The 26,808-nt window shown below is 34.7% G+C and overlaps 1 protein-coding gene and 1 long non-coding RNA gene across 5 annotated transcripts in view; one reads left to right on the top strand and one right to left on the bottom strand.

Moving 5' to 3' along the window:
* The window catches only part of ARAP2 (ArfGAP with RhoGAP domain, ankyrin repeat and PH domain 2), a 134,006-nt gene that overhangs the window by 61,424 nt on the left and 45,774 nt on the right, over positions 1 to 26,808 (top strand). For all 4 annotated transcript variants that reach the window (XM_046940684.1, XM_046940685.1, XM_426346.8 and 1 more), the window contains 10 exons: positions 9,072 to 9,187; positions 10,400 to 10,599; positions 11,409 to 11,494; positions 12,128 to 12,310; positions 14,553 to 14,727; positions 16,846 to 16,980; positions 19,810 to 19,954; positions 22,349 to 22,451; positions 23,760 to 23,958; positions 25,585 to 25,648. In XM_046940684.1, coding sequence (XP_046796640.1) covers positions 9,072 to 9,187; positions 10,400 to 10,599; positions 11,409 to 11,494; positions 12,128 to 12,310; positions 14,553 to 14,727; positions 16,846 to 16,980; positions 19,810 to 19,954; positions 22,349 to 22,451; positions 23,760 to 23,958; positions 25,585 to 25,648 — 1,406 coding nt within the window. The remainder of the gene's footprint in view (positions 1 to 9,071; positions 9,188 to 10,399; positions 10,600 to 11,408; positions 11,495 to 12,127; positions 12,311 to 14,552; positions 14,728 to 16,845; positions 16,981 to 19,809; positions 19,955 to 22,348; positions 22,452 to 23,759; positions 23,959 to 25,584; positions 25,649 to 26,808) is intronic.
* Positions 20,859 to 26,808, bottom strand: part of LOC107053280 — a 59,150-nt gene continuing 53,200 nt past the window's right edge. The window contains exons 3-4 of the long non-coding RNA XR_001466394.4: positions 23,193 to 23,305; positions 20,859 to 20,975 (exon numbers count right to left, since the gene is read on the bottom strand). This is a non-coding gene — a long non-coding RNA (uncharacterized LOC107053280). The remainder of the gene's footprint in view (positions 20,976 to 23,192; positions 23,306 to 26,808) is intronic.

Below are 26,808 nucleotides of genomic sequence, written 5' to 3' on the forward strand. Positions count from 1 at the left end.
AAGAGTCCAGATGGCTACTTAAAATTTTATTAGTAATAAAGATGTTTAAAAATGTCTTTGTGTCAACAGGCAGTGCTCTGGGGAGGTGTTTAAAACTGTGTGAGATTTTTGAGATGGTGGTTACAGGGATACCTGTTTCAGCTAAACAAAGAAACAAATAATATCAGGGACAGGTGGCTAAGCTATAAAAGTGAAGAAAATTGAGCCTTTTCCAAGTAATAATAGGCTTTGCTTATGTTAAACTGGCATACCTGTGGGGTGGAAAATGTGTAAAGCAAGTAGCAAGAAATGAAGTTTGAAATGGAATGGGTTTTCCTGTGTTAGGAGTTGTACATCATAATGAACGTGGTTGTCTCTACTAATAGGAGACAAGGAGATTGTGCTCTTATAAGTGGCCACTGGAATAAGACTAGTGATGAAAGCCTTGAAGAGAGGCAGCTCTTGCTTATGATAAGCTTTTAATTTTTTTTAGGTGCTTTTTTTAGCTGCAGTATCTCTACATCAGCTTGTGGAATTTCTAGAAGCAGCAGAAGAAAAGCTGAGAGCACTTGTCAGCTAATGGGATGTTGATTCTTCATCAGACTTCTCATTGAGGAGGAGCTCTGCTGGAAGGGACTTGGTGTAATTGGTCAAATTGAGTCTTTGTCAGCTTTTACATGGAGAACAGAGCTGTCAGCAAAGAGAGCTGTTTGGTCTGTCAATATATTTGGGAAGATAACAAGACAGTTTTTGTGTGCAGTGTTAATCAGCTTGCTTTTGATGTTTAGTTTCTGTCCTGTGTGCCTCAGATGTGAGGCTCTGTCCCTTTTCTAGTAGACTGAATGGCAAGCCAAAGCAAGCATGTAAATATAGTAATGATTTCTACATCTCAGCTCAACTCTGAACTCTAGAATAGTTGAATTTGGTCCTTTCTGTATTTTTCCTAAGCAGTGATGCAAATGGCCATGGTACCTTTAAGTCATGAACTCTGCCTTTCAGTAATAACTTCCAATTGCTTTGTGACAAAATATCCAACTTTACTTAAAATTCAACTGCATATGCTGATGCAACAGCTCACGGAAATGGTTTCAGAAGTGACAAAAAGGTTATTGGTCTGTCACTAAATTGCATACATACAGATTATTTGTAGTGGCAAGGCATGGATGCAGGATGGATATTTTTTCCGTAGTTCTTCAGCATTTCAGCACTGGTGAGAAATTTGTGAATATTTGGAATTACAGTTTTTGCTTTCCTCTTCATTTTCATCATCTTGTCTCATTTTTTGAGGACTAAAATTGGAGCTTTTGATTTTATGTACACTTTACTGGTAGCTGTTGAGTTTGAACATCTCTCTGTTGGTTGTATCGTATTATTTCACTGCGAGCTCACATTAAAGCCTCTCCTTATGGAAGCAGAGAGAAAAAGTGAGGAGAAATTTAGAGTCTGCATCCTCTGCTCTGGCTTGCATTCTTTAAATTTTGTAAAGATTTGAAATCTTTGGTAACTGCTATTATGTTGAATTTGAAGTCAAGCATGTATCTAGAGGAAAAAGATATTCAGGGTTAGATAAGGAGATGTGTTCCATGATTATATAAATGTCATTGGGGATTTCTGAGCTCAAAACCTGTGAAAGTTCTAATAAAGTCTGTGTGTAGTAAGATTACCATGATTACAGATTTGTACACCCACTCTAAAAGTGAGAAAACTGGGCTTGTTTCTAAAGCCTTATTTCATCCAGTTACATTTATATAATTATTGTGCAATGGATACCATAACATGCTGTTTTCTTACATGAGTTTACCACCTCAGTTGTAGATTGTTTACTTAACTGTTTGATCATTGTAATTTCATTTCATGAAGCAACCTCTGCCATTTTATTGCATATTGTTGAAAAGTGTCTTAAAGAATCTTTCATCAGAGAAGGTGATGTGATTAGTAATTATTTTTCTTGGCTATTTGAAGAACAATGATAACTTATTTTCCATCAGTTCCTTGTAGGTAATGGAACATGATTGTCTTCCATATGAACACAGTTCAGCAAAACAGAGTAAATGATTCAAGTACCTATATATTTTGCATTCTCTATTTTTTTTTTCCTGCAGCAGAATAGTTTTATGTATTGTATTCATAGGTCTCAGCTGAAGCTCCAGTTGCTTGGCAGTTCTGCAAATCAAACCCTAGAGCATAAAGTCAGGTACTAAGAAATGAAAAATGTACAGTGAAATGACTGAATGCTAAGACTTTTGATTTACAGTGAATAGAAATAGGCAAAGATAAGAGCTAACTCTCCAGGATAGCATTCAGTCACATTAATTATGTGACTGTCCTTTTTTTTTTTTGTAGTCTGTATGGGAAGGGGGCTTTCATCTTCACATGTCCTAGATCCATCCCATACATCAATCAAGGCAAAGGCTGATAATGCAGAATCAAGTGATTTAATATTGTATTGATATTGCAAAACTCAGACATTTAGCTGCCGAAGTGAGAGTTCTGAATTACTTTTCTAATGAGTGGATAAGTATGTGTAACTTGAATGAAAAGTTACATCTAGGAGTGTAGCTACCTGAACATGTTATTCATGAATTAATTTTTGAACGTAATCTCTTAATTGTTTCTAATTCTTATGCATTGGTTTGTGCCATACAGCCATCTCAAAATATATATACTAGATTTCTTTATAATGTAATGAGAACGTGGACTGTACTCCAGCAGCATATCCAATACACTTCACTGCAAGCAGACCAACAGTTCGTGGCACCGACTAGAGCTAACCTGAGGTGTCCTTTCTTACTCTTGCTGTTTGCTTTCTTCTTGTTTTTTTTACCCTTTCAAATTACTGATGTCAGGTCATTGTTACAAAATGATTCAGGCTCTGAATGCAAAAACATTTTCAAATTGTTCTATTATGGGACAGTGCTTAGTTAACAGATTGCTTAGTTAAGAACATAAAAGTGATATCATAATAGATGTGCAAAAGCTACAGAATTAACGTGCACAGACAACTTGAATTTTAACATCTTCTTGCTCATCAGAACTCAAGTTGGCAAACTTCAAGTTCTTTTAACATCATTTTCTTATTTGTGTAATTATATATTGTATGCTTCATTGAGGTTTTGAGACCTCATTAAGAAGACCATAAAAGAGTACATCTGTATTTACTCATGGCAGTTTTGATTCCAGCCCGTGATGTTTAAATATCATCTAAAATTTGTGTATAAAGATTTTTTCTTTTCTGTGTTAAGGAACATAAGTTTCTAAAGATTTGAAAAGCTGGATGACAGGTAAATGGGGTGGTTAAGTGTGGTTTAAAAGTAGAGGAGATCAATATAAACCCATGGAGAGAAGCATTAATATCATCAAAGCAATTTCTGCGCTACTAGTCACTGCTTCTCAGGTTCTGATAATTATTTATATCTTAATTTTCTTATTAAAATGGTAACATTTTTTTCCCACCTGGTGGAGAAATTAGCCTTCCTTACAAACTAGAAAGGCTGAACTATGTACCTCCAATTATGGGAGACAGGGAAGAAAGCTGATTGCTTTATCTGAAGGATTCTAGTTACTGGCATTGAATCTCTGTGGAATAATTTGACTGTTTGAAGGGAATCAAGTGACATGGGTCTAGAATGAAGGATAAGTCTAAATCATGTTCAATTATTAGAGGACTTCTCAGGTCTTTCAGAAATAAGTCTTAGTTTAATTGTCACAAACTCTGTGGTAGCTTCCTCAAAGCAAACCTGAAGAGCTCTTGCAAATATCAAGAATAGGTTCAAGGAAATGTATGGGGTCATGTTTTGAAACTCCTATCAGAGGACCGGTGATTAAATGTCAAAGTCTTTTGTGTATGAAGAGTAGGATAAGGGTGGGGTTGCAGATATGGGCGAGCCTTTTAAAAATGGGTAGTAGGATGGTAAAAAATATTGCTTAAAAAATGTGTGCATAAATAAACACATACGTACATGTAAATATGAAGTGTATTTCTCTTGAAGCATTTTATTGCATTTCCTACCACTATTGGTGTCATAGACATATGTGTGTGTACATGCATACCTCATCTTTTCCTGCAGGATAATGTACAATCCCAAGATCTAACAGCCAAAGACAACAACAACACTAAAAAAAAACAAGACACAAAACAAACAAACAAAAAAAAAAAACAGGGACCAACAGGGACCATAATCTCACTGAAAGAAAATTGCTGAGCACTGTGGACACTCAGCTGATGCAGCAATTTCCAGAAGTGGGATATTCTCAGCATACATCAGTACTATTTCTGTTCTAAAGAGTTCCATACTTCAGAGTGTATTACACACACACACACACACACACACACATTCTCATTAAATCATGGCAGCAGTTTTCCTTCTCTGTGTTGTCGCTCCTATCCCCTTAATTCTGTAGCAAAAACCTCAGATGAAAATACACTGATATTTCTGATGTAAAAATAATGTAGTTAACCTTTAAAATAAAACTTGGAGTTACTTCTAAGAATTTCAGGTGACAAGAAATGGTAAACTTGTAATTATGCTGATTGTTTATTTGTACTTTTTTTTTGTTTGCTTTTGTTTTGTGTTGCTTTACCATAGAAAGTATTTATTTTAATCAACTTGTATACTGTGGAAATATTAGATTCTTGCAAGTCTGAGCACTCCAAAACAAGAATAAAATTGCTAAAAAGTAAAAGCAGCTCTAGATCTATGTTTGGGTGAATTCTAATCTGACCATTTTAGATAACAAGTGTACCAGACCAAGTTTTACTTCTGCAAATGTGTCTGGAATGGAACAAAAAGGATCAAATCTTAGACTTTCTGGGAAGAAGAGTGATTTTTTTAGAGAAAGCCTGTTCTTTGAGAGCCAGAGGAGTAACCCCCCGATCCCACATTTGTATAAGAATTGCATAAGATGCCTAGGCCTGTCTTTAAGGCAACATACCAGAAGTTGTAAGTGCTCAGCAACTCTGAAAATTAACCGTGTTTTAGATGTAGTTGTCTGATTTTATTCATAAATGTGGCTAAGCTTTCATTATCCTCCATGTATATTTCTAAGCCTATAAAATGCAGCTGGTGATATAGTAGAAAAATAGGTTAATTCTGAAACTTCTTGAATCTCATCCGGAATGGAATCAAAGAAATGTTAATAAAGCCTCCTATAAAATTTTCTATAAAAACTGTAGGTTTTGCCAATGAAAAGATAACAGAAAGCTGTTTAGCCCACTGCTATGCAGTTTATATATGCACTTCAAATGTATTCTAAAAAATTAGGTTATATATTTTTGTAGTTTAGGTACAGCTAGGTTTTCAGAGATTTTGTGTATTTCAGACAAGGATGATAATGACAACAGGAATCACATGTTATAATCATTCCTCCTTTAGAAAGGAAAAACAGGTTATCAGAAAAGCCAGCGCTTTCCACATATTTGGCTACACTCCCTGTTAATATTTTTAGCCTGTAGCTTATTGTGCTGTTTAGTGAGTACCTTCGATCTATGATCATTTTTAAGAAATTTTTATAGAAACTCTTGTAGTTTTTTCAACCTCTGCTCAAACTTATTGGGATGTATCTTAAATGTCTATTCTATGTATATTTAAAAAAAAAAACGTTTTCTCTGTATTTTTTGAATCATAAACTTTTCTTTGTTTGTCAGAAAGTCTTACACAGTTGAATCTTTCTGGAACAATGAGCTTTCAGTGTGTAGGAGTGAAACAATTCGTATTCCGAAAAGATGCAGCTTGGTCTTGCTGCCAGTACATTTTGTATAGTGCTTGAATGGCCCTATTGTCCTCCTGTGCACTCAAAATGAATGAATTTATCTTTCGAAGTGGAGCAGTTCTTTCTTCCCTATACCAATTCCCACTTCTGTGTCTGAAGGAGAGAACAAGACTGCGCTCTTGAAAGCATATAATTCTGAACCGTGAAAATTAGATTCCAGTGTACCTGTCACTCGCCAAGCCTGGTTTAAGCCAAGTGGACAGTTACCAAAAAGGGTTTTTTTGGACCATTACAGAAATAACTTCACTTTAATGTACAGATGAAATTGGTTAATTTTCCACCACCTTCAGTTCTGAAAATCACACTCCTCACTTCTAATTTCTTAACCTTTCCAACATTCCTCATGCTGCAGTTGAGTTCTTACACAGTTACTGAATTTAAAATGTGAGAATAGTTATTTTTCAATGGGATTGTTGACTGACTTGGAGGGTTTTTTGGGAGGGTGGGTGTGCCTCCTAAGAGATTTTGAACTCAATGTATTTCATTTCTGAGTGCTTGCTAAGTTCTGCATACTCAGACTTTGCTGTCTGAGTAGTGACTGTAATTACAGCGAATGTGTGTGAGTTCTAATATCTGCAGAGTACTTTCTCTTTGCTCAAAGGGTGCTGCTGGATGCAGCTGACTGAGTGAGGGCAACAAGTGGGCTGCCCAATTGCCAGAAGGACTGGGATGGCAGTGGCAGCTGGGGTGGTGAGAAGAATGGGTTGCTCCTGCTCCTCTGACATCCCCACCCTTGCGGCTTTGCATAGGACATTGAAAAGAGCTTGAAATAGGATAGACTGAAGGAGATACAGGAGAGAGATTTTCAAGATGGAATAGTAAGGAATAGGTAGATAAGTACTTTCTCCAACAGCGTAGTTCAGTTCCTCAAAAGGAAGTACTTTTTTTTCTTGCATGATTGACATTTAGGAAATTTATGAAGTATGCTGAGGAGGCCTTAAAGCATGCATTTGTTTAAATTCCTTGAGGATGTGGCTGTCAATGGCTATTAAGTGTGATTGCTTGACTGTAGCTAATTGTTCATGGGCTTTCTGAGCTGGAAGTCCCTAGATTGCTGGAAGCTTATTTAGGAAGATGAGGATGTACCTTCTCTTATTTACATTCTTTTTATGACAGTTGCCAGTAGCAAATGCTTAAAGGGATGCCCTGTTCTAGGTGAACTTTGATCTGGCTAAATATGGTAGTTCCTATTTCAGTCATCTTTTTTTTTTTTCCTTCAAAGAACTAATCCGGACAAAGAGTATATTCAGCTGCAATAAATCATGTTTCCTGGCAGTCATTCAGCACTTATTTAATAAAGAATGTGTTGTGATGTTGTTAATATACAAGTATAGTCTCATCTGTCCTTTAAAAATCTGGACTTTTTACGACCAATTATAGACATAATTGAAACCATCCAATTTACATCTCAGAAGCACAAACTACTGAATTCTAGGAAGCTGAAGGTTATTTTTTTCATTCTGTGTTGTTTGTTTGGTTAAAGATGCTGCTATACTTTTCTGTCCTCCATCCCTTTCTTTTTTTTTTTAAACCTTATTTCATGCTTTTGTTTTTCTCACTGGTCATGTCTGAATGCTTCATTGCTGCAGAGCATGCTGTCGAGTTCATGCTCTAAAACAGATTATTCTGCCCAGTCATTTCCCATAGAACCAGTCTTTGAGGATGACTTAGAGACTGTGTAGGCTTCACGAAGCTCTCTATTCTCTTCTAAGGCAGATATGTCAGCATCAAAACCATTGTTTTAAAGAAAAACTGCCGGAGAAAGAGATGGAAGATCAGGAAGAATAAAAATGTCTTTGTTGTAGGATATGAGAGTAAAGGAAAGAAATATCTAAGAAATAATTATGTGAAGAGTGGCTAATCCTGAGTACTTATTGCGAAGTTTTTACTTCTTATATTTTTTTTATGCTGAAATGCATGAACTCTTATTTGTATCTTCTGTTAGATTTAGTCTTACCAGTCATGGCTAAAAATGATATTTTTTATTTGCTCATCCTTGAAATAGTTGAATGAAATGAAAAGTTTTTTGAAGTGTTCTCTCTATGTGAGCTTTAATGCTGTTATAAACTTTGAAAATCTCATGAAAAGAAAATTGCTGGTGATGCCAGCTTGGGTAAATTTTTACTAGAAAAACAGCTTCTTCACAGGCAGGTATCTCTGCTGAAGTTATTCCCCTCAAGTAGTCTGGCATATTTTTTCAGGTCACACTCAGCTGCATGCTATGTGAGAGGTAACAAGATGAGCATGTTGCAGATGGTAAGGGCTTGAGTGAGGTAGTTTCTGGTTTTGTTTCTGATGCAGTTAATGTATCCAAGAATTACACTAATATTCCCAGAAACCACAGAACGGTTGAGGTTGGAAGGGGAATTCTGGAGGTCCACTCCCACCCCCCTTCCCTACAGGTCCGCTTGAGTCCTTTGAGGTTGCTCAGAAACCAAGTCCTGCTTCCTCCTCAAGATCTCCAAAGGGAGATCTCTCAATGTGTCTGGGCAGCCCATGCCAGTACTTAGCCACTCGCGCAGTACGGAAGTGCTACCTGATGGTCAGAAGAAAACTCCTGCGTGTGCCCATTGCCTCTTGTGAATTACATATGAGATGACTGACCTTAGATGACCATGTAAACTAGTTTCAGAAGGAAATACCAGTGATTTCCAAAATAGATCAGAAATATGTCAATGTAGTTCAAAAATATCTGTTTAAGAGAGGCTGTGATTTCCTGTCTGTGTTAATGCAAGATTGATTTTTAAGTATGTTGTTTCATGGTGGGAAAAGTGATTGGTTTAAACTAACCATGTGAAGAGTTAGACCACTAGTAAATCCTAGTCCATTTAAGTGGTTGTATAGAATTTTTTTTGAAGAAGTGCTTGAGATGCTTAGTTCGTATAAGCAGAAGCATGAGCAATGAAGATTTAAGAGAAAGTTGTAATTATTTTTTTAAAATCAGTCTATTTAAAGCAGACAGAACTACTGTCAATGAAAAGGACTTAGTGGCCAGATAATTTTTATAAAACTGAACCATGATTTAAGATAGATTCTTCCATTTCCATCAACAATTTCATGTAGTTGTTTAACATTTTTTTCTTTATTAGTAGTTACACTGCATTTCTAACAATCAAACAAGGTCATTTTAGAAGTGAAGTATAATGTTTGAACATAATTTCATATAGATTCATTTATCCCCTAATGAATTAGAAGGAGGCCTGCATGCTGTTGCCAAAATTTGTATCACAGTTCTTGGATTTTTGGACTGTGCTGATTTAATTGTTCTGTACATGTTTGCTATTGAATAATAACTGCTCAAACTTTAATTACCTTTTCCATAGGACTTTAAGACAGGATTTGGTATTACCTTAATCCCTATGAATGTGGCAAATGTAAAACAAGTGGATCGGGCTGCAAAACCATCTTTTGAAATAATTACTCCTTACAAAAGCTTCAGGTGAGATCTTCAATATTATTACCAGTAATATTTTATATTAAGTTATATCAGTAATGTTATTAATATTACTAAAGTACAAAATATACATATAACTAATATGCTGAAAAAATTTGCTTTGTATGGTACTAACATAACCTAGTTTAGAACATTTTTAAGAATGCACACTTTTTTTTCCCCCATCAAATAATGGAGGAATTTTCTTTCTTCTATTTAACATTGTGCTTCATCTGTTATCTCCCTAACTAGACATCCAGTGTCCACAAATGCATATTTTTGTCACCATTTTTTTTTGTTTTATGTAAAGACAGAAGAAAATAAAAACTCACTTTGAAAACTTTCCTTTATCTGTATGATAAACTACAGTAGTGAAATCCTCCTACATTTATTTAATATTAAGGATTTTATTTTTAAAGGGAAGAATTAAGTACGTACCATCCCTTGTAAAAATCCTCCATTGAAATTGGTACAAAACTTTCTTTTTGCTGATGCTGTGACCTATAATGATTTTTTTTAAGAAAATAAAAGTATATGCTAATTTTTTTCTTAAATGTGGTAGTTTTTCTTTAGTGAAGTTTTAGTAATGCAGGAGAAGAAGAAACTGCTTTGTTCTCTATGTATATGTTCGTAAGTGTTAATCTTGAGAAAGGTGGCTGAAATGCAAGCAACGTTCTTTCATTCTCAGTGACCTCGAGAACAAGTTAGTCTTTATCAATGATTTATGTCTGTGGCTAGTTGGTAGATAAGTAGATCTTTGACTTTCTCTAAGCCATCACCATGTTGATGGTCATTTATTATTATTTCACAAAAGGATCAATTTAAAAGGAAGGTAATTTTTGTTTGTTAGGTGACATGTCTGCTTTTACTCTTTAGTAACTCATTAAGTTTATTGAGGTTGTTCTATGCTTTTTTGAAAAAATCAGGCCACATTCGGTGTGTTGTTGACTTTTTTTTTAAATATTGAAAGTAACTCGGACATAACAAATGTTATAAAAGCTGTATAGCTCATGCTAGCAGTGTTTTTATTGATAAAACAAAGACTGAGGGACTTTTCACTGGTGAAAATAAAAAATAATTTCCATTTATATGCATGTAGTGGAATATTTTTTTTTCACAGAGATTTCAGATATAAATGTAATAAATAAGAGACTACAGGTTCTGTTTAATTGGGCTTTAAAATAAAGATCAATAATGCAGAAAAGTCAATTGTTTCAGCTTTACAGCAGAATCAGAAAGAGAGAAACAAGACTGGATTGAAGCACTGCAGCAATCGATAGCAGAAACTCTGTCTGATTATGAAGTAGCTGAGAAGATTTGGTTCAATGAATCCAACAGGAGCTGTGCTGACTGTAAAGCTCCCAATCCTGATTGGGCATCCATCAATCTCTGTGTTGTCATTTGTAAGAAGTGCGCAGGTAGAGTAATTAATGGGAGGCTGTGTGGGTTCTACAAAATGTCATATTTGCATATCTGTTTATGTCCTTGAATTGGCTTTTTTTATTTTTGAAGTGCCATTCCTTTGGAAGTTTTGACAAACAAAAAAATGAATATAACTTTTTTTAATACCAAGTGCATTCTTATTCTAAAACACTTTCATGCATAAATGACAGTCTGTATGGTGATTGGTTTCCCACAGATGAATAATCCTCCACAATTAGTGGAAATCAAGACACACTAGCACTTCTTGGGAAATGGTTTGCTTTTGCATTGCTGCATTCTAAAAGATAACAATTTGCAGCACATAAATTTGGAGTATTTATTCCATCAGGTCATATTTTATTGGCAGTAGGGATAGCATTTTCAGATAGTATGAAAAATCTGGTTCTGTCGTGTTTTATATTTAAATATGTGCATAAGCATTAGATGTGGAGAAATGCTTTTTAACTCCTCTAGATCTGGTTTCCAAAACAAACTCTTCCAAAGTATTTTATGTGAAACAGCCTTTGTTTATTAATTATCAAACATACAAAATTTGTCTTTCAAACTTATAACCTGAAGAGGGCTATTTCTGTGCCACGTGCAATCCATATCCCTCTCTCTTTTTCCCTTTCATCCCTTTCCTCTCCTTTCTCTGTGGTGGGTTTTTTTTTTTTTTTTTTTTGTGCTTTTATATTTAAAAATAAATTGTTAAATGATGAATAGATCTGCTTTCATTTTTAGCTCAGGAGAAGAGTTAACTTAGTTTAAGTTTTTTAATTAAGTAAAAATGCTGTTGGATTTCTAGGGCAGCACCGATCTTTAGGACCAAGAGATTCAAAGGTCAGGAGTTTAAAAATGGATGCCAGCATTTGGAGCAATGAACTAATTGAGGTACGTTGACTTACTCTAACCCTTTCTTATTTTGAGAAGGAACCATGTGAATAAGAGTTTTTCACTTTGCTTACAAGAAGTTTTAAAGCAGAGCTGCTAAAAATATGCCTCTGTTATTGTAAATCAAACTTTTCTGGGAGTACTGTACCTTTTTGTGTCATTTGAAATATTTTACTTTAAGAACTGTCTGCATCAAGCACCTAGGTTTGGGGATAAGAAAAGCAACATAAATGCTTCTGGAAAGTTGTCGTGATGTGCAATATTGGTTTAGGGAAGAAGGGAAACTCACTACCAGGTTAGGTGTTTGGACTGTTTAGAAGTGGTGCTGTTAGAGCGAGTTGAGTCATCGGTATTTTCTTTAAAACAAGTGCTAGTCTTCTCTAACGTTCTACTGGCATTTTCTAATATTTACTGAAGCACTGTGACTGTTAGCTTTGTGAATTGTAGTAGCTATTGCTGGAAAATTATGACGTTGGCTTTATTATTAATTTATAGATGAACATATTAAACAGAAGCCTTTCCCAGTTACTCTTCGGCAGGCAATTTGCTCTTCAATTCTTTTCCCTCATTTATAGCATCTGAAAACTATTTAGAGTCATTCATGATATTTGTTTTCTCTTTAACTTCATTCAGCTCTTTATCATCATTGGGAATAAGAGAGCGAACAGTTTTTGGGCAGGAAATCTTCCTCCAGATGAAGAGCTGCACATGGATGCCCCTGCAGAGAAAAGGATTGCATTCATTACACAAAAATACAAAGAGGGAAAATTCAGGAAAACACCTTTTCCCTACAAAACCAAAGAACAATTAAATAAGGTAATATCAGAATTAATAAGCTCTTACCATAACTTTTGTACTGAATTGTATTTGTGTGTGTTTTAGTAATCCTGTTAAACTGCTGAGGAAACAAATTCAAAATCCTGATGGACAAGCTTTGCAGAGCTGAATAACTCCTGCTAGGGAAGCCTTTGCAGGAGTCATTCCATCACTTCTTTTCCAGTTTGTTTGTAGAAAATAATGGTGCCTATGCTGTACCTGTAGTAAGTACTCCAGAGTGATCAATAAATACACATCTTCATTTTTTTTCTAAATGAACACTTCAGTGATGAAAATTCCCACTTTAGTTCTTCACGTTCCTTCTTAATGTTTTTTAATGTATTATATGTCTGACATCTATCATTCCAGTATGTTAGATGATTTGGTGTTATCAGCAGTAGCTCATGCATGCTTTCATAGTGGCTTGTAGTTAATTGAAAATGAAATAAGCTAAAATTAATGAAATGGTGAAAAATATGAGTTCTGATGTTTCCTTTTGCACAAATAACACAAGTAAATTGCCTACAGTTAAGTGGAAAATGCTAATTATCACTTCTGCACAGCTTTTTGTCCATTTGACTGACTTGTACTATCTACTGATTTCAGTCATGACTGTTTAAGGTATTTGAATATGGAGGAGTAAAAATACATATATTTTACAAAGCTAATCCATTCAATTACATATTAGTGAAATTGTCTCAAAGAATATACAGAGATGGTGGGGAGGCTGTTATCATTTGAAGGTTATAGTGCTTTGAACTAGTGAGAGTGGTGAGGCACTGGAACAGGTTACCTAGCGTTGTGGTTCATGCCCTGTCTGTGGAGACTTTCAAGGCAAGGCTGGATAAGGCCATGGGTAAGCTGATCTAGCTGTGTTTTCCTGTTCATCGTAGGGGAGTTGGACTAGATGGCCATCAGAGTTCCCTTCTAACTCTAAGGATTCTATGATACTATGAACTAGAAAAAAAAAAAGTATTGTGGCAAAAACATGTTAGAGGAGTTACTATATATAAGTCAAAGCAAAGGTATTTAAAATACTGCCACTTTTGAAACACAGCCAAAATATATGACTATCTCACTGCATATTTTGAATTTAGGTTTTCTGCATTTCATATGAATCATGAAATATTTTTTGCCATTATGGGGAACTATTTGTCTTCGAAAAATAAAACATTTGGTTTATTTAACTTATTGATAGCAGTTATACAAGACTTTTGTACTGTAACTGCTGACTACAGGAAGTAGAATAGCTCTTTGTGGTTTACAAGCTTGATTTTTTTTTTTTTTTCTGAAGTCTTTCTTGATGTGGAATTGTTTTTAATCATTTAACTACTGGGAAATGTAATGATGGAATTCTCTATAGAGACATGAAATTACCATGTAATAAGTAGTCTCTACCAAATAATCATAGAACTTTTGCTGAACTATCTGCCATATCTTTTGCCTACTGAATGCTATGTGTTTATTAGAGTAGCTGAATTTTAGAACATTTTTGAGTGACTTCTGTCTTAATCATTTCGGAAAACTTCATCCATTAGCAGAGTAATTTAAATACATTTTAAGTTGTAGAAATGTTTATTGAGTAGATTGTTATAATTGCAAAAGTACTGATGGTTTTAAGGTTTAGGAACATCTTAGAAGAAAAGATTTCTTAAGTTTTTCTCTTCATGCATAGGAAAAAGAAAAGAACTTGGTGTTCTAGGATGTGATGAAATCTTTAAATCTTGAGGAAGGTCAGAACATATAACGATACCTTAAGGAATGGTTGTCTTACTGACTGTGACCTTGACTTTGAAAAACTACCCATGATTTCAACCTGTTTTCTCTTAATAGCATTCAAGGATTAAATCTAGTCTCTTTGGTTAAACATTTGAGGTCTTCAATAAATAGTTTTCCTTAGTAGTTTGGTATGTGAAGAAAAATGAGAACAGGGAAAGGATTTTTCATATAAATAAACAATGAATTGCCCCCACAGCTGTATTAATTCATGTTAGCATGCCCTAGGGAAACAAGTTGCAGCAAAATTTTGCAAGGTTTGGGATGGTGTTTTTCTTCTTTGTTGTTGCTGGGTTTTTCTGTAGATTTAGACCGTAATTCATGTTTCCTGCTGATTCCTAGTGTTTATGGAACTAGAAAATGAAGAGGATCTATTGAATGTGAAAGAATTTGTATTTAAATTACAAGTACTTGTTGCCTACAACTTTCTACTTCAAACATACTTCTTATTTTCTTTCTACATAAGGCCCTGTGTGCTGCTGTAGTTAAGCAAGATGTGCTAGAAACTCTGATGCTGCTGTTCAGTGGGGCTGATGTAATGTGTGCTACTGGTGATCCTGTTTACAGTACTCCATATTTATTAGCCAAGAAAGCTGGACAAAGACTGCAAATGGAATTCCTCTACCATAATAAGTTCTCAGGTAAGATATATTTTCTCTTTGCTTTGATCTTCTACCTTTATATTGAACAAACAGGAAGGGCAAAATTTAGAAAAAGAATGGTGTTGAGTTGAACAATAATGGTATAGGGGAGGAGGCAACATGGCATTAATTGTATTTTAGCAGACTGCATATTTAAATCGTGTATGTTACTTTCATTTTACTTGGACATCAACTTCAGTTCCTCAAAAGATGGTGATAAAGTCTACAGTGATTCATAACCCAATATGCTTATTTATAATACAGCAGAAAAACACCATCTGTATTTTTTTGGAAATTTTTGGAAATACACCATTTGTATTATCAGACTTTAACAAGAAGAATGGGTACATAGAATCAAAAAAAATGTATTAAAAGTATTTATCAGGCTTTTTTTTTTACAAGTTTTTTACATTGATATCTGTCTTTACTGTGCACAGTCTTACAACTCTTTTCTTAAGCCTGTAGTAGAATCTATCCTAGAAAACTACCTGTTTTCAGGTCACACTGCTGTTATAACATGGAGCATGCAGTAAACATTGGCCTTGGATTTCAGCAGGTCTGATCTCAGTGACTTTTTCCAGGCACTTGAAATATTCTTAAAATATAGTTCTAGTAAATCAGTTTTTGGTACCCATAAAATCAATTTTTGGTATGAATGTGCCTGAACTTCCCTTTTTAAAGGATTTTCTAGTACCTGAAGCAGTCTGGGACTGAATGTTCACACGCACATTTGTACCAGAAGAAATTAGCTATGTCCAAAATGCCTGCTGGATTAGCATATTTTCCATTGTCTTGTGCAACTCTGCAAAGAGCACTTGGTAGGCTGAACTCAAATTCTTTTTTAGTGGATGTTGCGTGGAAAAGGCAGAGAAGTTTGGCAGAAGATAAACCGTATTGTGTTCCAGCTTTTCCTCGGATATCAGAGGGGCTTGGGAAAGCTGAACTCAGATTCTGAGTGATGCCCAATTTGGTGCTATATGTCTGGTTGCATTCAATGTATGAACTTTTACAATGACGTATTCACAAACAGCACACAGTTGGCCTTGTCACTTTTAAAGGGGCTCACACAATTACTCTTGAGGAGTTTGACCATGCCCAGTGAGAAGTCCTATGGCTAGATTATTGAATAGTGAAGTTTATTAAAGCAACAGATCCTTTTGGACTGCCGGTGATAAATGTGTGCAAAGTATGTGAGGTTAACCACAAAAATAAGAATAATACAGCCAGCCACAAGTAAATTAAATCATGGAAAAGCTCTATAGAAATTTCTAAGTTTTCTGAGAGAAACAGTTGGGGTAACAGAGTGTGAGAATCTTACCCAGTAGGCATCCCTTCAGGGAAGTGGGAAGAGAAGCTCAATCTGTTGAGTGAGAAACCTAGAATCCAGTGGTGTCCTCCTGACTTGTCTGTGATGATATTTTCCCCAAAATTCCTCCTCTCAAGTCATTTTTATCCTATATGACATTGTTTTTGATGGAATGGTGGAAAACTGCTGGCTCAGGACTGGCTCAGGAAAACAAGGTCATAAAATCATAGAATGGCTTGGGTTGAAAAGGACCATAATGATCATCAAAGGACCACTTACTGGTTGGCAGGGTCGCCAACCAGTTCTTAATCCATCGAACAGTCCATCTTTTTTTTCGTTTGTTGTTTTTCCCTAGTTAAGCTGTAGAATTATCCTAAGGCTATAGAAAGAAGTTTGCTGCTTTTGGCTTTCTTTTCAACTTGCTATCTTTCAGCCAAGGCAGTATTGCTGTGTGCTGGAGCTGGTGTTTGTTCCTCCTCTTCAGAGAAAGGATGTCATGGCAGAATCCCAGTGATTCTCTGAATCATCATCTGTTTGTGAAATCTAGCATGGTACACTAGAAAACCATCTTCAGATTATGTTGACAAGCAGTGGTAGAAAATGGCAATGTGGTAACTGAAGCAAACTATTTTTTTATATGTAAGAATTTTCCTTTAATTATAAAGATAGAAAAATTATAATATGTATCTGTTCTGAAGGAAGGATCTTATGGAGCAACTGTGTATCTGTAGATATGCAGGTACATGGAGAAGCATTTACAACTGATAGTAGAGGAAGTTCTATATTTTGTTTACTCCTTTGTCTTTTAATAGATTTCCCAAACTATGATACCAGTTTTGAAAGCGGCTTCTCTGAAGATTCTTCACATTCCACTTTTCTATGTGAATTTCTATACAAAGTTTCTTCTAATTCAACCAAGCTTCTTACAGAGAAGAAATTAAAAGAAGGTATTTCACTTTTACTTTATGCATTTGAATAATACATGAATATGCATAATATAGATTAATATGGTACTTTTCAACATCTTACGTTACTTTTATAAAAATAAAATGTATTTGATGTGACATATCCTGTTTTGATTTCACAGACTTCTGTCAGATAAAGAAAATCTTGATTGTCTTAATGTCTTTGTTCAGTGGTTGACAGAGGAAGGAAATTAAACTAGTGAATAATTATGCAGTTAACAACAATTATTGATAAATAAGTTTTTACAAATACTTCTCACTTTAATTATACCTGGGAGGATGCTGCTAGCTGACAAAAGTATCTTCTATTTGAAATTATAATATGCCTGAAATAATCTAAAAAGCGTTCCTAAAAATAAAAAAAAAAAAAAAAAAAGGGGGATTAAGCTTTGTGGCTTGGAAATTTGTGCTTTATCATACTTTATCATACATCAACAATCATATTCTTATAGGACTAGTATTAAGAGGGACAGAGTGACAGGTTTTTTTAATTTTTCCCCTTTTTAAATTCCTGTATTTTTCTTCCATCTAAATAAACAAATAATGTCAGTTCTTAAAATATGAGCTAGTTTCTGATTTAAACTTATTCCTAAGAAAATCTTGGTTAAATGTTTCTGTATGCCCATATCCATATTTGGATGGTTTTTATGTTTTTAAGCCTCAGAGGAAATTAGGCACACACACACAGCTCCCACTTAAATACACTTTTGAAGTATCTATCTGTTATTGTTGGTCCTAATGTCAAAAGCATTGGCTGGTCATCAGAACTAATTCTCAGCCAAGACATTCAAATGGTTGTTGGTAAAGACACCAGGGAGCAGCCCTGGGCTGCTGCAGGACAGGACTTTCTTGTGGATTGCTCTGAAACTGGTCTGAGTTTATTCAGGGTAGAAAGGAATTAACCACCAACCTATTGTATTGTCTGCTGTGTGTATATGATTACAATATACATATGCATATACACAGGTCGCTCTGAAGTAATGCCTCCTATTTATTTCTGTGGAAACCGCAATAGATACAAAGAGCACAATAACACTATTTGGTGGAGCCAATTCTCAACTACAAAACATTGTTGATAGGAAAATGTTGCCCCTTTCAGTTCATCTTTCATCATGTCAATGGGTGCCATTTTATTAGCGTGAAAGAATTCAGTGACATATCCTTGCTTCATTTGCACTTCCATGTCAGACACCATTTTGTCAGACTGCCCCTCCCTCCTGCCATCTGTCTAACGGCAACAAAATTTAATGGAATGTTATATTGGTGGGAAAGTTCAAGCTCTACTGCCATATCACCAACATCTGCCTCTGACATCGTGGACCATCACAGTAGGGTAGGAAGTGTAACTTTTTGAGCAGGCCTCTAAATATTAAATTAGTGCTTTAAGTTCAAAATTTCCTTCTGTGTTACAAATTTGCTTCTGTGTCAGCTGACTCAGTCTTGCCTTTGGTGCCAAGGGCTGAACATTTAAGTGCTTTGTTTCTCATCACAGACAACTTGTGGTATCCCCTTGTGTGCTGAGTCCTAACTGCAGAAAGAAACTCAGGAACTCATTTAGTGCTGTGAATTGAACACAGCTTTTATAAAAGCTAGGTACAGCATCTGGAAACGTATATTTTGGGGGAGAAAGTTGCTGATAGTTAACACCTGTTGATGGTCAGCAGGAAGAAAGCTCATTGCTGCTATTCTAATGCATTACATCATAAAATAAAGATTAGGTGTTTGATGGTGAGTTTGATTTTTCTGCTTCTGTTTTTCATGTAAAAGTTTTAATGGAGTTCTGTTAGAAGCCATAGTGTTCTAAAATTATTGAAAGTTGTAATAGTTTAGTCAGTGTTGAAGCAGTGAGCTATTTTGTAGAATGGGCACATTTTGGGGTAGGGAATGGAATAAAATAATCAAACCTTTCAAGTATTATGCTCAGCTCCTGTAAACCTATATGCCTTCAAATACTTTGGTCTTATGTATTTTAGTATTCAAATGTCTGTCTAGATAGAATACAGATAGAACTGGATAGAAACTAGCATGATATTAAACAAAAAAATAATAAAACAGTATCCAGATACTTCTAAAAACATATCTGACTCATAGAAAATAACATAAAAAATGAACTGGGTGAAATACCAGACTTGCTCAGCATCTGTGCATTATCACATGTTGAAAGCACTGAGTAATTAGCATTCTGTAAACCACAGTGTTGCATAAATGAATTTAACCTTGCCATGTACATGTAACAACAATAGAGATCTCCAACTCATTCGAACATGAACATGCAGTCTTGAAACAGCTATAGCTACAGCCTGTCTATGATGTTTCCATTTATCTCCTCTAGTATCTAGGCATAAATTCTGTACAATTTCATTATGATGTGACGCTTGGGCTTGCAGTGGGAAAGAATTGAGTTCAACTGCAGATGTATCTTGAAAAGGATGTTCAATTAGTTTGACATCTTACTCTATTCTGGTAGCATATGTTATTTAACATTGTCAAAAACATCTTTAAACATCTTATAGCATCTTAGTTTTCTTCATAGTGTACAATAGATGTAATTTCTATCATGTGTGACACTTTTTAAATTTTGTAGTATAATATTTTAAAATACTTTCTTATACTACCATACGCTATGTTAAATGGTATCTATCGACTCAGACCTTGAATTCCTTGCTCACTGAAGTCAATGAGATTGAGATTTCAACATAAAAGTACTACTGTTACTACAGAGCTATGCGTCCTGTAAGGCAACTTCTGTAGAAGGAGGTAATTTGTTTCTTATTAAACTAACTGACTTCTCTATTATTTCTTTAACCACAGATTGCAACAAAAGATGGTGCACTTTGGAAAGTGGCTTTCTCAGCTACTATGAAAATGATAAAGCTACCACTCCTAATGGTATGCTTGACATCAACGAAGTTATCTGTCTTGTAGTGCACAATTCGGAGTACTTTTTAAACAGAGGGTATGTTCCAAAGTTAATAATTCAGCAAATAAATTTAGACATGTCCAAGTTTCTATTATAGGTTTTCAGTGCCTATCATTTTGTTCCTGAATTTTGAACATGCAATTTTGAAAAAACAAGAACAAAAACAACAAAAAAACCACCCGAATTATTTTATATTGCCTTTAAGAAGTAAGTGATAGTTTAAGAAGGAAGCAATGTTTGGTGGTTTTTTTTTTTCAAGTGGTATAATGAAAATATTAGGGTAACTTTAAAAAGGCAGCATAAATTAGATATGTCTGTTTCTTATTAAAACTGAAATGCATGTTCTCAGTGCTTAAAAGATGACATGATGATAAACTGAAAAATTAATACACATTTTGATTTCTAGGATTGACCTCAAGTCAAAACTTTTGCTTTGTTTCTGATAATAATACATTTGATTAGAGTTCTCATAATCTTTTTAGAATCTGTCAACCTTTGAATCCTGTTCCTTGTTCTGCAGTTGAGGACAACAGTGTAACTGTTAAATGCTGAGTTAGTATGAAGATAACATCTTTTCTTTGTCTTGCTTTTTCTTTTCTAACTCTCACGCATCCACTCGGTACATTAAAACCTCACACAGTGATTCATCTAAGTCTGAGTTGCATCCCAGTGATTGTTGATTTCTTTCGGGTAATGTACGTGTTGAAACAAACACTTCAGTCTGTACTTTGGATCTGTCTAAAAAATCCATAACGTTTCTTTTGAAATTTCTGTGTCTGTATGTATGGTTTTAAAATAACAAGATCTTTCTATGGTGTAATACTGTAGTATTTGTAGCTACAAAGCAGAAGTGTTTGGGGAAAAAAAAAAAAAAGAAAAAAAAGAAAAGAGAGTCTGTTCCTTAAGTTTCTAGAAAGTATAAAGGAAAGAAAAAACCTTACCCACTACAAAGTGTGTCCAGAAAGGAGAGAGCCTGAAAAATGGCGATGCCTCAGTGTACTATGAAACACAATGGAAATAGTCTTCACTAATCTACGGTACCATGGCTTTGTGGTATCTGGAAAAAAGAAAAATACTTTTTTTTTTCCTGTCATGGAATATAATGTATTTCTTGCTACATCTGCTAATGATTCTGCTTCAGAATATTACCTAAATTAAAAACTTATTGGCAGAATACTTCAGAGGAATGACTAATCTCCTTATGTGCTTTATCTGAGATTGGGTAGTTGTAGGAGAAGCTTCCCTAAGTTTGATATTTTTGTGTAGTGAAATATTCTGTCCTTTAAAATGGCTAATTGGCTATTTGGATATTTCTTTTGGTAAAATGGTGAATAGGTAATTCTACTAGTCACAATGAAGTCCTTACAAATAATTTCTGAAGTACTCATTGAGAATGAAAGAACTGATCTGTGTTCAGTTTTTCAGATTTAGACAATCCTCACTCTCCAGAACTGAAAGGAAATAGCATGCTTAATCTTTTTGGATTCTAGGGCATGGTCATACAGAAAATCACACTTAAATGGCAAACCTTAGGTTCAGTCTTCAACATAAATTAAGTTCTACAAAGCATTGCTTTTCAAATTCCACCTGACTTCAAATGGACTACTTTTGTTTGTTCGTTTTTTTTTTTTTTAAATTAAATATTTGACAGTTGAAACTGAAAAAGCAGGGTCCATCTGCTTAAATAGTTTTTAAATCATTTTTTTTTAAGAGCTACAGCGCCTTCAAAGACTAGTCATAAACATGACAGAACCAAACTGATTCTGGTGTTGGTGGAAGCAGGTGGTACAAGGACTACAAGTTGCTGTGTATGTCATCCCTGGAACTTTTGGTAAATGATAGGAAAAGCCTCTTCATGAGGAGGTTGGTGGCAAAGAGAAACAGTTTGCCAAAAGAAACAGGAGAGTCTCCATTCTTGAAGGTTTTCAGTGCTTGGCTAGACAAAGCCATTGCTGGTTTGGTTTATAATTTGTGGTAGTCCCACTTTGATCAGGAGATTAGAACAAATGATATCTAGAAGATCATGTCAACGAACATTTCTATGATTCTATGACAGGTTGTTTAAAACTATTCAGTGCCTTGGTCTGCTTAAACGTGGATGTTTTGAAACCATTACAATGACATACTTGCTTGGATCGCATGCAATTTAAAAAATGAAGTATTGCCTCTGAATTTTAATGACTATATTTAAACTTTTTTTTTTATTTCAGAATTGCTGAAAAAAATTGTTATGGAGTAGCTTTTAAACATGTAGTCTGTTAATTATCTTGGTTGTATTTCTACGATTGGAGGAGAAATTCATTCCATTCCATAGATAGGTAACAGTGGAACAATGGAGAGAAATGCAGTTTGTTTATGTCTATGTTATGAAGACTATGTTCTTGTTATGAAGACTAAATACTGCTACCTTTTTCCTCCTGCTTGCTTTAGGGACATCTTTACCTTTGAAATCTATTTAATGTCAGAACGTGTTTTTCTGTTTGGAGCTGAAACTGCATATTCACAAAGAAAATGGACTTGGGCAATAGCTAAGGTAATACTGATTGTCATCTTTTCTAGTTAGGCCCAGAGCCTTTGAACAACTAATAACATGGCTTTGATAGCACAAAATCCTTTGAGAAGCCGTTCTTGATGAATATGAGGTGGAATAATGATGAATTCTGGTGCATAACAGACCAGCTGTAAGACAGCAGTATGCCCTTGTGGCCAACAAGGCCAATGGTATCCTGGGGTACATTAAAAAGAGAGTGGCCAGCAGGTTGAGGGATGTGATCGTCCCCCTCTACTCTGCTCTTATGCAGTCACATTTAGAATACCGTGTCCACTTCTGGACTCCTCAGTTCACAGAAGACAAGGATCTCCTAGAAAGTGTCCAGAAGAGGGTTATGGAGATGATAAAGGGCCTGGAGCATCCTCCTGCATGAGGAAAGGCTGATTAACCTGTGTCTGTTCAGCCTGGGGAAAGGAAGGCTGAGAGGGTATCTGATAAATGTTCATAAATGTCTGAAGGGAGATGGGAGATGAAATGGATGAGACGAAATGGATCTTCTCAGTGGTGGGTAGAGATAGGACAAGGAGTGATGGCCTAAAACTTGAGCACAGAAAGTTCCGTACTAACCTGCGGAAGAACTTCATTACAGCAAGGGTGATGGAGCACTGAAACCAGTTGCCCAGAGAGGTTGTGGAGTCTCCTTCTATGGAGACATTCAAGACCCATCTGGACACTTATCTGTGCAACCTATTGTAAGGTACCTGCTTTAGTAGAGGTGTTTACCTTGATGATCACGCGAGGTCCCTTCCAGCCCCTGCAATTCTGTGTAATACTGCTTTATCTCATGTGTAACAGTTTCCCGTGCAACAGGAAAGAATGCTTCTGTGATTTAATGTCTGAAACAAGATAGTACAATAAAATGAAAAAAGGAATTGAAACAACATTTTAATGTTGACCTTAAGAATATATTAATGGTGCTCTATTATGAAAGGTACTGAAATTATTTAAATTATTCATATTTGGAAATCTGTTCTTTTGTCTTCTGAAACACAACTCACATAGCAGCACTATATGTGATATAGCACCAAATGCTAACAGTCAGATTACCTGTTAAAACAGATGTAACTTAAAAACCAAAAATATTTGGATTGTGTAGTATGAATGGATAATAATCTGCTACATTTGATATTAAAATTTAAATGTAATGTGTATATAGTTTTACGAGTGATAAATCTGAGAAGTTTTATTTTGTGCAGCTTTCATCTTTTAACCTTACAGGTTTGCAATGTCTATTTTTTTAGGGAACGAGGTTATTTTTTTTAATCTAACTCACCCTGTCTTGTTTGGTAGCATTTTGTTCCCCCTGTAGCTGAATGCTTATTAGAGAGGGACTGTGACCTGATTGGCCAGCTGTACTACAAAGACTGCCATAACCTGGATCAATGGAGAAAAGGCTGGTTTGCTATAGAAAAGTCAAGCCTTCATTTTTGTCTTGAAATGGAGAATGCTCAAGAAGATTCCATATATCTAAGGAGGCTACAAGAACTAAGTAAGAATTTTACTTATCTAGAATGCAGGAAATACTCTACTGTTAAGGACGTAGCAATTAAATTTTAAAATCACAAACACTGAGGATCTCACTAACCATCCCTTTGTATGAGCTAGATGCTCTCTGAACTCCTGTCTAAATATGATGTAAATCACGTTCTGTCATGGATATTTTTTCCCCTACTTAGCGTAGGCTTCTACAGCTTCCTAATGAATGAGGACAAGTTTTGTTCCAGTTGCAGCATTGTCTTTCTTACAACAGTATGGAGTTGAATAATAATATATGACCTTTTGGGATTATTGTCTCATATTTTTGACATTGCAGAAATGCTAACTGCAGAACATGTTCTTGAGATGATTGACAGGCCTAGTTTAAAATACTCAAATGTCCTGGAAAAAATTATAATTCTCTAGGAGAAATGTTTCACAGACTAATAGTTTTTTTTTTCTGATACTAAAAATATTCCTTTCTCCATATCATGATGTGGAATATATAAGAATATTTACACAAATAACCCTTTTTGTATCAGTATCTGTAATAATGCTTTGAATCTTGTTTAAGCACATCTGCCCTACTTGTATTTATATTGAACAAAGGTAATGTTATTTGCTATGTTATAAAGGAAGCTAAAAATGAACTGAGATTTTATGATGAAGAAACATAGACAAGGGAGATAATTTAGCTTCTTACTGATGATGCTCTTTGCAAATACTGTTAGACTATGGACTGTTTTTACAGGAAATTTCCTAAATGTCATTGGGTTTTCTATTGTTGATTTACTGCCACCTTATATTTACTGGCAATAATGCCACAAGGGTGGTTTTTAATCAGGAATACTCTTGTGACTCTATAAATGTTTTAAAATTTGTGAATATTTTTATCTTGATTTGGAATTAAAAGTTTAGGCAATAGGAGCACTGTTTGATATTACTTTAGATTAATCTTACCTTATAATTGTATGTCCGTCCAAATCTGCTTGTATCTCAAATATAGAAACATAACAAACATATATCTTTTTGACTGTTTTTTTTTTTTTTTTTGCCTTCACTATTTTAGCATAGTGCATGGTACAGCTTTATAATCGCTGTTACTGAAAACTACCCAGATGTGTTATTTCTATTATGGATAATGTAGGTCTTTTTACAATGCATGGATGTAGTTTGTTTGTTTGTTTGTTTGTTTTTAAACAAATAGCATAAATAATGTAAAAAAGGGTGGCAGTGATCTTCACAGTATACTTAAATTTCCTCTTAGATATTTTATTATAAATATCTACCGCTATAAAGATGTAAATAAATTAATGGGTTTAAAAATCCAGTTTTCTTTTAAATCACATCCCATAAAACTCATCTTTACAAATTTAATTTCAATACAGATATATTTTCATATTTAAAAAGCCCCTCTTAACCTGTTTTTAATGTTTTCTATATTACTTTTTCTTATAAACTGCATTGTATTGTGTTTTTTTTTTTGTGGAATTTTGTTCTGGTTATCAAGTAGCATTTTATATTTGATGCATTTAAGTATTTTATGCACCTTTTGTCACTGAAGATCATTCTGAAAGCACATCTGTTGTTGTCTATATATTTTATTTGTATATCATGTGAATGTGTACTTTGTTTTCAGCAATCAGTAGCGTGATGCAAAATGGAGAAAAAATAGATGTACTGCTGCTTGTTGAAAAAGGAAGGTAAGGTTCCCAGAGTAGCTTTGATCTACTTTTTTTTATCAATATTTTAGAATTCTTGCTAATCAGTCATAGAACTTTCTTCACTTGTGGTTGCTAGAAAGAGTAAATTTGAAGACTTTTTAAAGGATGGAAAGACTCTGCGCATTAACTACATTTTGCGTCCATGTCAGGAAGCACAATACATCAGTAGTTTTACCATGAAGCCAATGTATTATAATAGCAATTACCTGCACAATAAACTTTTTGTGTGTTGTTTATTTTTTAAGCTGGCATGTTGGGATCTATTTTGCCTAAAAGTTGAAAAGAATCTTATTTGTGTGATAGTTTAATCTGTGTGGGTAACATGTTTTGCTAGAGTGTTTTATTCCAAAGTGCGCAGTATACAATGATCTTTGATGAAGATTGATTGATTATATTCTGAAGCCAGGAAAAAAGCGGACACTACAAGAGGTGGGAGCTTCAGGGTAATTATGTGTGCATTTAACTATGATTAGAAAAGAGTTTCAGTTATTACTAGTGATATGTGGAAAACTGTCTAATCTTATCTGAAAGTGGATAGCTTAATTAAATGCAGTTTTTCCATTGAGTAAATTATTCCCTGACAGATTAATCTGCCAGTAACTGTTTCTTCAAAAGGATCTAACTTCCTTTAGTGGGTAAATACTTCTAGAATGCTTGTGAAGAGTAACTGGACAATTTATCACATTTCAGTTTATCCCTCCTATGTCCCACAATTCTGTATCAAAATCTATGCAGATCAAGATCAGCAGGGTATGTATGTGTCCCTTGGTTAAACTTACTGTAATGCCTGATCTCAGCAGCACACTAGCTTTAAAAAAAAAAAAAAAAAAAAAAAAAAAAAAAAAAAAAAAAAAAAGGCATACTTGAGAAGTAAACATGATCTGTATGCTTCCATATTGGTGTTAGAGTTTTGGTGAGATGGTTATCAAATGTAGTGATACAGGATGTTGAAACTGAAAGTGAAGTACCATTTTTCTGCCTCATATGTGGGTACTAATTTAAAGATGAAAGTAAAATTATTGAAAATAATTATTTTGTAATAGACTCATTTAAATTTCTGTGATGGATTATCGAGCAAATGTCTTTGCAAGAACTGATGCAGTGTTTACATACACTTCTGAATAGCTGATAATAGGTTA

The sequence above is a fragment of the Gallus gallus genome, chromosome 4 (assembly GCF_016699485.2).
Source record: "Gallus gallus isolate bGalGal1 chromosome 4, bGalGal1.mat.broiler.GRCg7b, whole genome shotgun sequence".
Lineage (NCBI taxonomy): Eukaryota > Metazoa > Chordata > Aves > Galliformes > Phasianidae > Gallus > Gallus gallus.